The sequence below is a fragment of the Pygoscelis adeliae genome, unplaced genomic scaffold, assembly GCF_000699105.1.
Source record: "Pygoscelis adeliae isolate BGI_AS28 unplaced genomic scaffold, ASM69910v1 Scaffold208, whole genome shotgun sequence".
NCBI classification, from domain to species: domain Eukaryota; kingdom Metazoa; phylum Chordata; class Aves; order Sphenisciformes; family Spheniscidae; genus Pygoscelis; species Pygoscelis adeliae.
Genome location: NW_008825290.1, coordinates 1,720,563 through 1,735,344, shown reverse-complemented (window position 1 = coordinate 1,735,344; position 14,782 = coordinate 1,720,563). Strand labels below are relative to the sequence as shown.

Genomic DNA, 14,782 nt, shown 5'->3' with positions numbered 1-14,782 from the left:
CACCCCCGCAGCGTGTCTGCGCCCCGGCAGCCCCCCGGCGCGGTGGCACGTGGCAGCACCGCCCCAGCAACGCTCCCGTTCACAGACCTGCGACGGACGCGGCCACCGCGCGCCGTCGGAGCAGCACGCGACAGTGCATCCCAGATCCTTTGCAGCGACAGGCACACACACTCCAACCCTCCCCGTGCTAGTTCACATTGTGGAGACTCTGCTGTCCTGGAAACAGCTCCGACCGCGGCAGTCATGACCCAGGCCCAAAGGCAGCCGTGTGCGCTCGTCTGCTTGTGACTGGAATGATCGTAACGGATTAAAGCCCTCCCCAGAACGCACTGAGAACCTGACCTATAAAGAGAGCTTTGGGATTGGAGTTCAACTTCCCCCAATGTTTTCCTTAAACTGCTTTCGTATTCAAAAAGATGTCCGTACTGCATGAGTGACTATGGCCATGGGCACGGACAAGAGACAGAGGCTGCACCACAGTCATTGCACTTGAACCATTTGGTTTTTTTTTTTGCCTTTTTTTTTTTTGTTGCAATGTACCCACGCGTCAGGGAACAGCTTTGCTACAGTCTCTGCCCCAGAGAAATCTGCGTTCTCCTACAAGGCCAGAGGCCAATACTGCTCACAAACCTCACCCGTGCATTTCAGACCTCAGCCTCTGACCCCTGGCACCCCAGCATCAGGTGCAAGCTCCCAACACTGGCCCAGGAGCCACTTCCAGAGGTGACTGGAAGGAGCTATGGGCAGTTTTGTCCTCCTGGAGTCCAGGCAGCCCTAGGAAAGTCCTGTTTGAGTCTTTACTCCAGAACCTTGAAGCTGCTGAAGTCTGTACTGATGGACACTGCTTCCCCCGCGGTGCGGATAGTGTTGTGCATTGGAAATCACTGCCCCCCGGGAGCCCTGGTAGAGAACAGACTGCCCAGAATTCGGCAGACTGATAGTCCGCAAGTCTGACTGTAGTGACCTAGCACTTTGGGGAGCGGAGGTGGAGCCCGACGTGCCTGTGCAGGGCTGGGAGCCCGACTCGGAGGAAAGAGAGTCCACAGCCGTCTGCTGTGCTGGGCTGGCAGCAGCAGGGCAGCTCTTCTTCAGGAGGCTGCCGCTGACGCTGCCAGAGTGCTGCTGGCTGCTGTAATACCCCGAATTCCCTGCAAACAGGGCAGAGGAGTCTGTGGAGACCGAGTGGGCAGGGCTGGAGTACGAGGTGGAGGAGAGGGATGTTTCCGAGGAACCATGAGAGAGGCTGTGTCCTGTCCTCTGTGCTGCTGCTCGATAGCTGTACCCAGGAGATGGAGTAAGGTGTCCTCTGTAGGGGGAGGAACTCTGCTGGAGAAGGGTCTGCGATTCTGCCTGGGGACTGTCAGACTGCAGGAGCTGAACAAGTCGGTGGGGAAATAAAACAAAGGGCACGTCAGACTGACTTTCCCGTTTCCTACTTCCCTCCCGTGCCAAAGGTGCTTAGTGCAGCAGGATTGGGAATAATTGGCAGCCAAACCCAGTTTCCCCCCTAATCCTGTTAAAAGCTTTATTTCAGAATGGGCAGATAACATATGAAAGAATTTACCTGGTAGCTGTATCGAGAAGGACTGTAAACTGCTGGTCCTTTGTGGGCTTCTGGAGTGTCTCCTTCTGCTGTGTCTGCAATGTACAGGCAAGATATTAAACCTCACCCTCTGGACTGAGGCCACAGCACTTCCCTCTCAAATGACACCTGCACGCACCCCAGCCATCTCGTTCTGCATCCAGCTACAGCTGAGACAAGAGCGGCTTCTCCAGCCATCAGCATTGCAGAAGCTGAAGAACCCTCGCAAAAGGCAACTGGAAAACCTTAACATGCACAAATCAGCCACACACATTAGGAACTGCTGCTTCCCTTACCCCAGCTCTCTCTGGTTTAGCACAAAGCTCACCTGCCTTGGACCAGCCTATCTGAACGGCTGCACCCGGTGACACCACACAGACAGCTTGTGCCCCCTTGGCTTTCCAGAAGGGTATGAGAGGCAGAAGGCAGTTTCTAAGGACTCAGCAATTCCCCACTCAGCCTTGGTCACAGGAATCCACACTGGCTACAGTTACAGCTGGGGAGATAGAACTGTCCCTTCTTAGATGGTCGTCAGCAGGATCCTGCTGCAGGTTTTCCTCAAAGGCAGATGCAGGCGCTGCCGAATACTGAAGTCTCATGCTGCCAAGGCTGACGGCACCCCTGCTGCTGTTTTGGGGATTATGCTTTACAAGTCAATTGAGCTGCCCCAAACGGAGTTACTCTTAGACCTCAGAAACGCCAATTTCAGAAACAGGGCAAGATGATGAAAATGCTTTGAAGTTTGAGGGGTAACAGCAGCACAGTACACACTGATCCGCCTTAGCTATGTGAGAGATCAAGAGGAATAAGCAGCTTCTTGACAGAGCAAGCCTTTCTAGCACTCAGTCTTATGACGGTGGGTGAGCTGCTTCTCCTACCAAATAACTGAACCTGAACTGGGGTAGGCAAGAAGTACCTACCGCAAGTGACCCAGCCACTTTGCCACGTGTTTTTCAGTTGCCAGTACTGTAACACGGGGCTACAGTTTCTTTAGGAGGGAGTGAAACTGGTGGGACTAGAAGATTTCACATCAGAGTTATGTTGCAGTCTAATGAGACAGAGATGTTTATCTGCAGCACCTCAGGGATTCTCAGAAGCCGCGTTTGAAATGCCTTGGTGAAATAGTGTTAGTATTAGTATCAAATTTATATGACAGATGTGTCTCAGTCATGAAACAGGACATGCTGCCTTAGCCTGCTCTGTACTTCTGCCAGACAGGTCTGGCTTTGCACCAGATGCACTGGCACGAGCATCAGTGTCAGCAGTGCCCATGGCTTTGCTGCGGTTATCCCCTCTGTGCTACATCACGGTTGCTGGCTTAGCTAAACAGGAACCTGGATGGAGTTGTCTTGTCTGCTGTTGAGGTTCAGAAGCCTTTTTCCTCAAGGCACAGGACCTGCACAGAGAGCGGGGCGTGAAGCTTCCAGCACATGTCCTGTGCCGCCTTCCATTTTATTTTCTGAAACTACATCTGATGCATCAAGTAGCTGTTTGCTGTAGCTCACACTCTGAGTACTGCACTGCAGAGAGGCAAGACTTGAAGTTTGGGGCATGTTTTGTTAAGCAATCACACACAGAAGAGACTAACTGTTTAATCCAGGAGATTGTTGTGATTAACCAGAGTGTAAGAATCAGAAGAAATCTAAAGACTTCTGGAAGAAATTGTTTCTTAAAAGGCCAGGCACACCAGCAGGGCTGCACAACTTACTGGCAGTGACTGTTCACAGAAAAAACCTTGACAAGTTAAAGACTATCAAAAGACTCTACATTACAAAGGGTGAATAAACTATAACCTTCCTGAATTTGCTTTATGTAAACTTAAAAGATAAAGCCAACATTTCCCTCCCCCATTTCTTAATACCTGCACAAGGAAGGACATAAAGAAGAACTGCTTTTCTTGGCAGTACTGGCCTGTGTCAGCCTAAAGCATATACGAAGTGACAGCTTTAACTGAGAGCAGCTGCGATTCTCACAAGTGTGGCATGCACACAAATTCCATTTCATTCCTACACGCCCCATCAGCAAACCATCCACGTTTAGGGTTTTTAGTTCCCCTCATATTGTCATCCGTTGCAGCATCAAGTAATTGTGTATCTTCACAACTCCTACAGGTGATACCAGGAATGACAGGGACTCAGCCACTCATTTGTTTTCCTAAGAAGCAGACCAGCAACTGGGGGAGGGAACGTGGCTCGCAGAATCTGAACAAGCCACTGAAGAAATTGCCAGAATATACAAAGAAGAAAAAAAATATTTTGCTGCTCTAGAACAAAAGAGACAAAAGGACTTTTGTCAGCTACAGCATTAAGTTTTCACAGCCTGGAGTGGGATGGGTTTTATGTAACAAGGAAGAAGAACAGATCAATGTAGCTGAAAGTCGAACTCCAGCCTAAGTCTTGGGTGACACTGAAGAGCCAGAGCTGTACAGATTACAGTGGGCAAAAGGCCTGTTGCGAATCTGGATTTTGCCTCCCCTTCTAAAAAACGACCACGGAGAAAGCCATTTCCACTGGTATGAGAAAGACAGGAGACAGGCTCCTAGTGGAGTCCCATGAAACCAGTGAAATTTTTGATAGGGTAGAGCATTCCCTCTCAAGACTACATGAAGAAAAGGCATTGAGATGTGCTTAGGTATACAAAGATAGCCAAACCCCAGATGAGAGGCCAGTTTTCAGAAAGCGCTCCCAAATACACCTTCCTGCAACTGGGGAAAAAGTCTGACTTGGAATGAAGCGAATACCTACTCGCCCTAAAATGCTCAGAAATGAGATACCCCAAAGGCAAGAGTTGCTGTAGCTGCTGAATTACCCAAAGAGCGCTCTGTGCTAGCCTGGGTTAGAGGCTCTCGTCTTTCCACGTCTAAAATACCACACGACTAGGTTCTGGCTTCCAGAGAGATTCAGATCCCTGCTACAGATCATCAGCAAGCTGTAACCGTATCAGCCAGGAGTCTCTAACAACAGTTCTCAGCTATGAGGAAGCAGGGGCTGATGGCAACACACAGATTAAGTTATTTAAATATGATGATCCATCCCTCTAAGTCCCAAGTGCCATCAGGGTTCTGAGGGCACTATCTGTTAGAGAAAAACAATCATGTTCAACAGAGACTGCAAAATAAATGAAAGAAAAATAACTCCATTTCACAGCTGAGAAATTAGGCAATGATGAAGTGATTTGTCCATCTCACAGCAAGCCACATCTCATCTTTAGACCACAGATGGGTAAAAGAGGGGCATAATTTCAGCTCAAATTACAAACACTCACTGATCCTGCATGCTACTTGGTGAGGACAACGCTTTATTCGGAGAAGAAAGGAACATCAACACAGAACTGAACTCATCTCAATAAGGAGGTGCATTTCACAAAACTGACAAATATCATAACTCAGGGAATCAAGTAACTTCAAAAAGAGCTGAAGTAAGGCTTGGAAGCTAAATTAGTTCTTAGCACTGCCTAAAGCCTACACCTGCATTTTAGTGTGATAATACATTTATCTGGATGTTCAGCCAACTAGAATTATTAAATGATAGCACTTTCATTCCCAGGACACAGGGGCAATTGAAGCAGTGCCGCTTAACTCATCTGTCCAAGGACAAAGAAGCTGTCCCTGCCAGAGCCAAGATGCAGGTAGTCTTGAACCCAAACCCTGGAGAAATCTGGAGCTCTTCCAGGTCTACCAGAAGAGGGGTATAGGCTCAGGCAGTATCTGAATAACAATAAAGTATGGTTTGCAGAAGGCTCTCATACAGCATTGATAACGTTAAAGATGAAGGTACAACTAACTTCATAGACAAGTTTGCAAGGTTATCTGAGCCCATCATTTCCCACCAACCAAGTGTTCAAAAGTTTCATCTTCCTACCTGCATCTCTCTCAACAGCACTGTCACAGGTAGGTGAGGACTCATTTCTCTGGGATACCTTTGCACCACTTCGCAGCACCTTCTCAAGTATGCCTTGGCCCTCTCGAAGCCTCTCCACTGACGTTGGGACCATCCTGCAACAAAAACCCAGTAACAGCTGAGGATTGCTATTACGCAGCCGAGAGCAACGTGACCAACGCATGAGGGGGCTGTGGGGTCCTTGGTATAATCACAGGACAAGTTTAAGTTTCTGCTTAAATTCACTGGTATGATGTTAGTGCAAATGCAAACCCCTACCACAGAAGGGAGGGATCAGAGACCACCAGCTCTCTAGACAGATGAGGAATAAACTTCTGAACTGCTTTTGCAATGTAAATAGCCTCTTGTGGGATCTTACACTGCCATTCACCGGCTACCGTGATAGCGCTGCCCTCAGAAATACAAAATCTTTACTCTTATCAAAAACGTGGTATAAACATCCACTTCAGTAGATAAGGACACCTTCTCCCAGAAAAATTGTTTCAAGATTCAACAGCATTTTGAAAATCCTGGTATTGTTTTCAAATTAGATGCAGTTATTTTGCATAGATTACTTTTATTCAAACTAAAAAGAAGCAAACCCAATACCTTTATGATAATACAGTGTCAAGATAGTACAGTCAGGTAATGCAACGTTCCTGGAGCAGAGCTAGGTTGGCCATTAATGCTACTTTATCCCATTTATTCTGTAATGTGAAAACTCTCCGCTCAAGATTAGCGCTAGATCTTGTTTCATTATACAGTACAAGTGTCTAGTCTGAGGGTGAAAAAACAGAGGCGAAGTGGCTTTCCTAAAGCCAATCTGTAGAAGAAAAACAGAGCCACAGACAAACTCCAGACCCTTGGGTCAATATTCAATCTACCATGCACAGGACCATCCAAATCTCTTTAGAAATACGTGTTTTAACCTATAAGATAGTAGCACCTTGATCAGGGATTCACAATGCCTTTACCCTAGACACTGAAGAACACGCACCTTAAAAATGCCTGAATTTAAATATTTAGTATAATATTAAATGCACTGCATATCATGTAAGCACGCAGCTTAACACCGTATTAACAGATTTCTGTATTTAATTTTTTTCTTTTTTAAAGATATATTAAAAACTGTGCTTTGTGTTAGCTTTTTCTCCTTTTTTTTTTTTTTTTAAATAAATAGCCCAGACATTGAAGTTCACCCCTCACTGAAGCAGAAGGGAGAAGGGGCCAGAGTTCACACCTCATGGAGGTGAATGGGGTGAGGGGGTGAATTCACACCTTCGTTGCTGCTATTGTTTTGCTGGAGACAGTTTTCTGCAAGGCTGGGTTTACTGGGCAGCAGCACATCTGTTTACATTGTGATGGCTGTATCTTGGCAACTGAAAGAGACAGAAACTTAATTTTTTTTAAATGAAAGCTATTGGCAAATATTGTAGAATTCAGCAAAAATCTGGACAACTCTAAAAATTAAGGCACGTAATTTTAGTTCCCACCATTTTCTTCTGTCCCTAATATTATATCATTGTGAATATTTGGAAACGTATCTGAAACGCAAGCACTCAGAGTTAAAGGTGAAATTGGGTCACAACTTTGACTCAGTAACACGCAGTTTCTAATATATTTTTTAAAAGTAGAAGGGGTCTGTACGTTTGTTAGTCTTGCCCATTAAAACACAGAACAAGAATTTAAAAGGCAGCAAATCTGCTTAATCCCATTTCAAAATGTATCAGCACAGTTTCAACTTTATATCCAGTGTCCCATAACAATATGATCTTTATTCCCACACAATACTTACTCATGAAACTGTGTGAGAAACTGAATCCAGAGCACCTGCTGAGAAGCAGCAGGTGAAGCTCACAGAATATAAAACATCGTACTAGAGCAAGGTTGCCACACTGACACCTCACCCTGAACTTTTTTTTTTTTTCCATTCAGCTAGGTTTTTCTTTCACCCTTTTGCAGGCAGAAGGAAGTGGCACAGGAGGAGAAGGGCATGGGATATCAACACTTGCACAGAATAATATTTGATTATAAAATAATGATTATAAACTACTCATCAGCTGACGGTCTCAGCTGTGGCCAGTCCCAACATCTGGCAAACGGTCACCTGGCAGACAGAGTACTGTCAGAGAGGTACAAGACAAATTATTTCTATAAATTTCCACTTGAAGAGTAATGGAAGATTGGAAAAGGGAAGGAAACAGATCTTATTACTCCTGCAAATTCACCCAAAACAATGTTTATCAAGCACTTTCAACACAGACTTCATACTTCTCACTACCTTCAGCATTGCTTAGCATCTCTTCCCTTGCCACCCCCCTGCCATTACATGAGCAGTGACACAGCTGCGTACGTGGCGAATCAGCATTAAGAAAGGTATGCCTTTTTGACTGTGGTGTCCAAGAACAGAATTCAAGTACAAAGCAGCAGAGCCAGTGTACTACATAGCTCCCATCAGCAGAACACCCTAACCATCACTGCACTGACACTATAATGCAACACTCCGCATTTCAGTGCTGCAGTACTTAATTTTTTGGACCAGACATTACTATCAGGTTCAAAGTTTTTGAAGACCAGCCTTTCCCCTTATCAAACCTTCTCATGGTAACACGATAAAGGTGTTTTTTCCAGGCCTTTGGCAAGCCACCGACTGCAGTCTGGTAACTGCTCTTCAAGCTGTATGTGCAAGGCATTAGAGAAGCTGGAGTTGTTTCACTGTCCCTGCTTCTCACATGCAAAGTTGCAGAGGGCTCTGTTAGAGCTTTCCTTCTGAAAAGATTTGACTTAGTCACACAAGTCCAAACAGAGTGGAGGTTCACCGAGAAAAGACTCGGATTAAATTCTCATCGCAAGAGTAAGACCTTCAAACCTGAGACCTTAAAAGGAAACTGGTGGAAGAGATAGACAACTATTTAACTTCATATCTTTCGAGACAGATTTTTGGTATCTAAACCAAGAACTAAAGGGCAGGCTGAGAAGGCTGCTGGTATCCTTCATGGTTGTTTAGCAATTACGAAAGAGAACAAAAAAATCCATCCAACTGCACTTATTGTTGTGGAAATGCCCCCTAGAGAGTTTGGTCCTTCTCTGTGGAGCAATCTCGGGCTTGCTTGGAAGGATAACACTCACCACCTACTGCTGATGTTCTCCTGGGATTTGCTGAGTGATGTTGAGGAACTAGCCCCCCTCGAGTCTGGTGGGCTGATGTCCTCTACATGAGGCAAGGAGGGATGAGAAGGGGAGAAGCCACTTTGTGGGGAGGACGGGGTTCGTACTACGGAGCCCAGCAGGCTGTTGCCATCTGTGTCAGTCACAGAACTGCTGCTGCCCTGTCGGGTAGGAGTCCCTGTACATCGCACTGAATCGCCTCCCTCCTTGGCTTCTTGTTTCCGCTTGCGATATTCTAGTAGAGATACCTGGGAGAGAAAAATACAGCCGTGAGTCAGGGAACGCAATGGACTAGGACAGGGGGAGGAACATGCCCACACACCATTTTTAAAATCTATTTCTCTGGGTTTGCAGATAAAACTTTAAAGGGTATATTGGGATTATAAAATCTTCCTGAATCTGCAGGCACTCTGGAAAAAGAGCTAAATGGTACAAATTTGGGTCACTCATCGACTGCCATGCTCACCCACATTTTACTCTTTATGACCAATACTTCAGCGGAAATATCCAGCTAGTTTGCTTCTCCAACAATCTGGAATTTCACATTACTTCATATTCAAGCGTCAAGCCTCTGTATCCTCCTCTCAACACCCTTCACTCCCTCTCTCTGGTTTGTGACATTATATGAAATGTGTATCAGTATCTGTACATCTCAAAACCAGAGAACAAGAACCTCCTTCACAGAACTGGTATCTTCAGAGAGTCCTGTTCACCTGTACTAGTTCAGCCACATTAATGCTAAAAACTTGGTAAAGCCTCACACAGAGTTTTAACCTGCTTAGAGCAGGTTCCTGCTATGGTGGTCCCCCAGCCAGTATTGCAACCTTCCAGCACTACCACCTAAATAAATTACTTTTAGAAAAGGTATCATGTATTTTGTGCAAAGCAGTCTCAAATTTGTCAAAGGCACAGATCAAAAGGTCCCAGATAATGCAGTCTCGTAACACAGGGACAGCAGAACCAAAAATACACAAGTATTTCCAGCTGAGCGCTCACCTTTCACTGTACCTTCCCTTAGAGTTATTATGAGGCACAGACACCATAAAGCACTCGCAGAAGGCAGCTCTGCTGAAGAATTCATCAACTATGACTCAATGCCTGTATAGAAGGCTTTGAACAGGATATTTCCAAAAGTAACTCAACATATGAAGGTTTTAAGATAAGTGTAACTTTAAAAGAAAACCAAAGGAAAAAATCAAAACCCTCCAGAAATGGAATGGAAATAAGATATTCCATCCAGCTGGACACTCATACAAGTGATCTGAGTTACCACACTTGCAGTAAAAAAAAAAAAAAAATTCCAAGTACAGGAAAAGGCACCGATACACATCTCCACAAGTGTATGTTTGTTTGTCCCATGAGTACCCATTTTTATCATGGCAACGCCTGATTTGTCTTTTTCACTCAGTTTTAGTCCCATGAGGGTCACTGGCCTGCTTTAGAACACGCCATTTCGTGTTCTAAAGCCAACATGCATTTGCTTTCTTTAGGCAATATTCCTGTGGTTTTAGTTTCAAAGAGCTAAAATTTAAGTAACAACCTTCACCTACTTTTCTTGCAATGTTACTATGTTTCCATATTAATGGAACTGTTCTAATACCTTCTAATAAACAGCTTGTGGTTGGTTTTTTTTTTTTTTTTAAACATTAGACCCTCTTTCCTAGTAAGGACCCTTTTCATCCTGGTAAGTGACACCTCCACCAACTAGTACAGTTGCACTGTGTTACTGTTCTGGGTCATGTCTCAGTTTAACAACTATTTATGAAAGCTGTGAGCATCACGCTCTCCTTTCTGTGCTTCCAGAAGAGGTATTTTCATTGTGGTCCTTTTCTTCCACCTCTCACATCAAAATCTTGCCTAAAAGGTAGCTCGCTCTCTTTTAACTTCTAGACTGTTTTCATCCAGGCACTGTTCCCCAGCCTACGTTTTAGTTGTATTCTGCTCTCTTTGTTCTCCCTGTAAGTCTCTCCCATGGTGCCGACTGTTCCTGCTCAGGTTCCTGCAATCTTAAGAGTTTCTTTTACAAGAATACTTGCCTTCTTCCTTTGTGGTGGATTCTGGGGAGCAGATCTGACGCCTTCACAAGCCTTCTCGCTGCAGGGAGATATGGATCCATGCACTGTCTCTTTAAGCAGCCCTGACTCGTGTCTGCTGAAATATCCTTCGGCAGGAGAGCTGCAGCATCCCGCTTCCGAATTCGTTGGCTTCCTCTCTCCCAAAGGAGCAGATCCCCGCAACAACCCATCCACACGTGGCATAGCGTTCAATGGGGAGAAGGCATACATTAAATTAAACTCTGTCCGAAAAGCCTGATCAGAGCTTCGTAGCAGCATCTGTGCTTCCCCACTTTTCCCTGGGAAGTTCATCTCTGAAGTAGAGTTTATGGAGGGTTGTGGAGTCAGATCAGAGGATCCGAAGCTGAGCAGCGATGGTCGTTCTGGGCAGGTGTTTGCACCGGAATCCACATACCCACCCTTCAAATCCAGGTCGGATCGGAGGCAGAGCTGGAAAATCCAAGAAGGATATAGGAGGGGGGTGGGAAGTCAGGAAAAGGGTCAGGCAAGGGTGGGGAGAGAAACTTAGTCAGGAAGTACTCCGTACAATGCTAGCTTGCTGCTTTCCTGTTCCTTTCTGATCACCCCTTTGGCCCTTTCCTGCACTGTTCTGCTCATTCTACAGGGGAATGACTAAGACCGAATAATAATCAGTTTAGCTGTCCAATACGAGATGCCCTTTCCCCTTTAGCAGTCTTACTGCAGCAAGAGGATAAGGCTCAGCACTATCCCCGGGCAGTCAATGAAGAAAAAACAGCATTTTCAATTGCCTCATATGTCCCAAAGTTGATGTTAACACATAGTACCAGCTAGGTTCATTATGGGGAGAGAACAGAAAAGATCTGCTTGTCCATTTGCTGGTTTTATTAGCCAAGTTCTTGACTGTCCCACATCAGCCACTACTAACTTCCTAACAATAAAACGCCCAGGACCTCCAAGCCATTTGTTTTCACTTATTGTGAGCTTTGGAAATCTCTAACAATAGTACATTCATTTAATTTATACTGCATTTTACATTGTACATTCTCTAACAAAATCATAATAGCATCATCTTTGCACTGTCACAGTTTCTGAAGCACTAGGCACTGACACAATGGTATATCCATTTATCTACTTTAAGTGCCAAAAAACCTCCAGGGCAACGGCATAATCGTCTCCTTCACCATGTTAATATGTCAGGATCTCAGACAATGAGCATAACTGACACGATTTCATCCCTTTACAGGACTACAGTGCTTAGGGAAAAACACAGCAGCACCAGGCACCAGCTCTGCCCTACTGCTGCTGCTGAGAATGTTTCTTCTGCTGTATTACAGCTCCAACTAACCTACCACATTGGAGATGAGTGTGTATTTTCTGTTGTGAAACAGTCTCTGAGCAAGGTACTTCCACTCATATTTTACAATAGGCCAGCAGGTAAACAAAGTACTACTTTCTGGTATCTCCTCAACATTTTAAGTCTGCAAGTGAACAGGTGATAAATCAAGGCTGAAGAGAGCAGGTCAGGTGCCCCACTGTGTCCTCACAAGTCAAAACTCGTAGCAAATGCTTTCCCTTTTCTTCCCCCGTAGTCATTTTGCTGCTTCTGAGTAAATATCACACACCACTTATCTGCTGGGCCGTGGCTGAACTTGATTATGGTATTTCAAACCCCAGACCTCTTGCGTTCACCTCAGGAGCTGAGACGTACCAAGTCTTCACACTGCTTGTTTCCCACCAGTGTCAACAAGTGAATAAAAAATTCCAGTCTTCAATTTGTTTGCTCTCTCGTGATAACCCTGAAAACTCTCCTCAGCCTTATTGTGACTAATGCTCCACCTTTATTCCCACTTGCCCCCGCACCTCTCATCCCTCCCCTCCCACCATGGCCTCAAATGCACACACAAGCACACATGCTCCCGACCTCAGATGCAATTGAGACGGTGTGATAACTACCTCGGGTGACATGGACTCAGGCCTATGCGCAGGGGAACTCTCAGGGGAAGATACGTTCTAGAGGAGGGAAAAGCATCTTGTTATTCATCTACTTAAAAAGTCAAGAAGCAAAATAAAATAAATTAAAAAACAAGCAGAGGGGTTAGCAATGGCTATTCTAAAAAAAAAAGACTATCCCATGAACTGGCCCCAGCCTGGATGGCAACTCCCTCGGTTAAGTGGTTTCGAAAGCTTCCTGGAAGCACAGAGACAGGACTGGGTTACTGCGTTTCATGCTGTAACTTAGTACCCAAAACAGAGCACGTAAGTGTTAAGAAATGAAGCATCTTATTCTTTGTACTCCTGATGCTGTCAGACAGGGTTTGCACCTTGAAATACAGAGACAGCCATTTATGGCGTTTAGTCTGAGAACACAGGAGAGATGGAAAGCCTGGTTTTGCCCAAAAGGTAAACTAAGATCCCCCAAACACTATAGCGAACTTTCACAAACTTTATACTAGAAAACAAAAATGTCTCCTTCAATCCACTGTGGGCCACTTTTCCAGCTAAAGTCAAGAGAATAGGTGTGAATGGACAGCTTTGTGAAATGTCGTAACATATCATCTGAGCACCTATCAGTGGAAGGCAGCGTTCACACGTGATGGCATGGTTAAGGCCTCCTTCCCAAGCACTTTCCTTTCCATGCTACTGAGCAGGCCTAAAACAGAATCAGAAGGGAAGAAGGTTTCCCAGAGGTACGTTGCCATCAGAGAAATATGGCAGGAGTCACTGTCCTCTGCAAAGCAGAAACACTCAGAAAACTGAGGAATCTCAGAAACTTCTTAGCTAAAAAAGCTTCTGACAAACTCCACAGAAAAAGTAGATGCATGTGATCACGCTTCTAGTCGCTCCTATGAATATAGGAGGGGCTAAGCATCCTCCAATTTGTTTCCAATCTGAAGTCCCAGACTGAGTCTGAAAAAACTCAGTCTGTAAAAACCTGACCAACCAGAGCTTCAGAAGCTTATGGTACAAGCTCCTCAGAGAGCAGCTAGAAAATTAACCAAGAAGGAAGTTTCTTAAAAGCCACAGCTTTCAAAAATGTGTTCCTTGGCAAGCCAAGATGTCAAGCGACATCTTCCGCTCGCTTGAGGAAGCTTGTGAACTGATGAAAGAATCTTTCTGTTGTTCTCTTCCCACAGTGCCATAGGACTGAAGTATAAAGCTTTATACATGGGGAGATGCATTCACTCAAGGTAGAATTGATGATAGCTAAATGAAACAGACATGACGTTAAAATAGCAGTATTATGAATAAGCTGCATTGAGAGAAATAAAAAATTCTGAACAAAGCAGCCTATGGTCTACTGAGCTGTTAGACTCTTTTCAAGGGGAAAAAAGGTAAAGGGGGCAAGTAAGGTATAGATGCCCAGTGAAATCCAGGCTTCCCACGTCTTACACACGGCAACAAAAATAACGAACACTAACGTGGGACAGGAAATCAGTGACTAGACTGTGAAGGTCCATGGCAACACTGCCCTGATCTGCCACCTCAACCAGAGCAAAGGTAAGGATCATTTCCAATCAAGCTCTGTGCCTGTAACAGTCTTTCATCTCTCTCCTCAATGCTCCACAATCTTCCCTGCTAACTTCTACAGATCTGCCTCAGACAGCTTAGAAGAAAGGGCTGTCAAAGAAAATAATCAAAGCACACTAAGCTAAAAATACCACAAAGGACTGTTTGCCCTGTTGCAAAACAGATGAGGGATTCCTGCAAAACACTCCCTAGTATGGAGCAGTCTGTCACTGCATAACTTTTTTTTTTAATGGTTTTAACTGGCAGAGTGTAAGCAGCCAGCCTGAAGAGTTCCATTTTTTTAAAGTGAAAATATGCAATACTAGAAAATAAAACTAAAACGGCAAACAGCATGATCCTTATTCACAGGCACAGAGCAGCAACACAAAGCGGAAGGTCCCAGCTGGATGGATGCTGTTAACTCTCCCATAGAGTTTAGAGCAAGGGAAACTACCTACACAGCCTGCTCAGCACTTCTGCAGACTTTTGCAAAAGGAAACTATCAAGAAATCAAAGGTATAAGGTATTTTCCTTCTACCCAATCAAGGGAAAGGAAAAACAAAGGATACAGTGGAAGCTGATGTAAAGTATTTCTACCGTACTTGGGGTTA

General features: G+C 44.9%; 1 protein-coding gene across 2 annotated transcripts in view; it reads right to left on the bottom strand.

The window, feature by feature from the left end:
* Window positions 1-529: 529 nt before the first annotated feature.
* The window catches only part of SETD5 (SET domain containing 5), a 41,445-nt gene continuing 27,192 nt past the window's right edge, over window positions 530-14,782 (bottom strand). For both annotated transcript variants that reach the window (XM_009329942.1, XM_009329941.1), the window contains exons 18-23: window positions 12,618-12,674; window positions 10,665-11,132; window positions 8,590-8,876; window positions 5,443-5,576; window positions 1,565-1,638; window positions 530-1,374 (exon numbers count right to left, since the gene is read on the bottom strand). In XM_009329942.1, coding sequence (XP_009328217.1) covers window positions 775-1,374; window positions 1,565-1,638; window positions 5,443-5,576; window positions 8,590-8,876; window positions 10,665-11,132; window positions 12,618-12,674 — 1,620 coding nt within the window. In that variant the 3' untranslated portion in view covers window positions 530-774. The remainder of the gene's footprint in view (window positions 1,375-1,564; window positions 1,639-5,442; window positions 5,577-8,589; window positions 8,877-10,664; window positions 11,133-12,617; window positions 12,675-14,782) is intronic.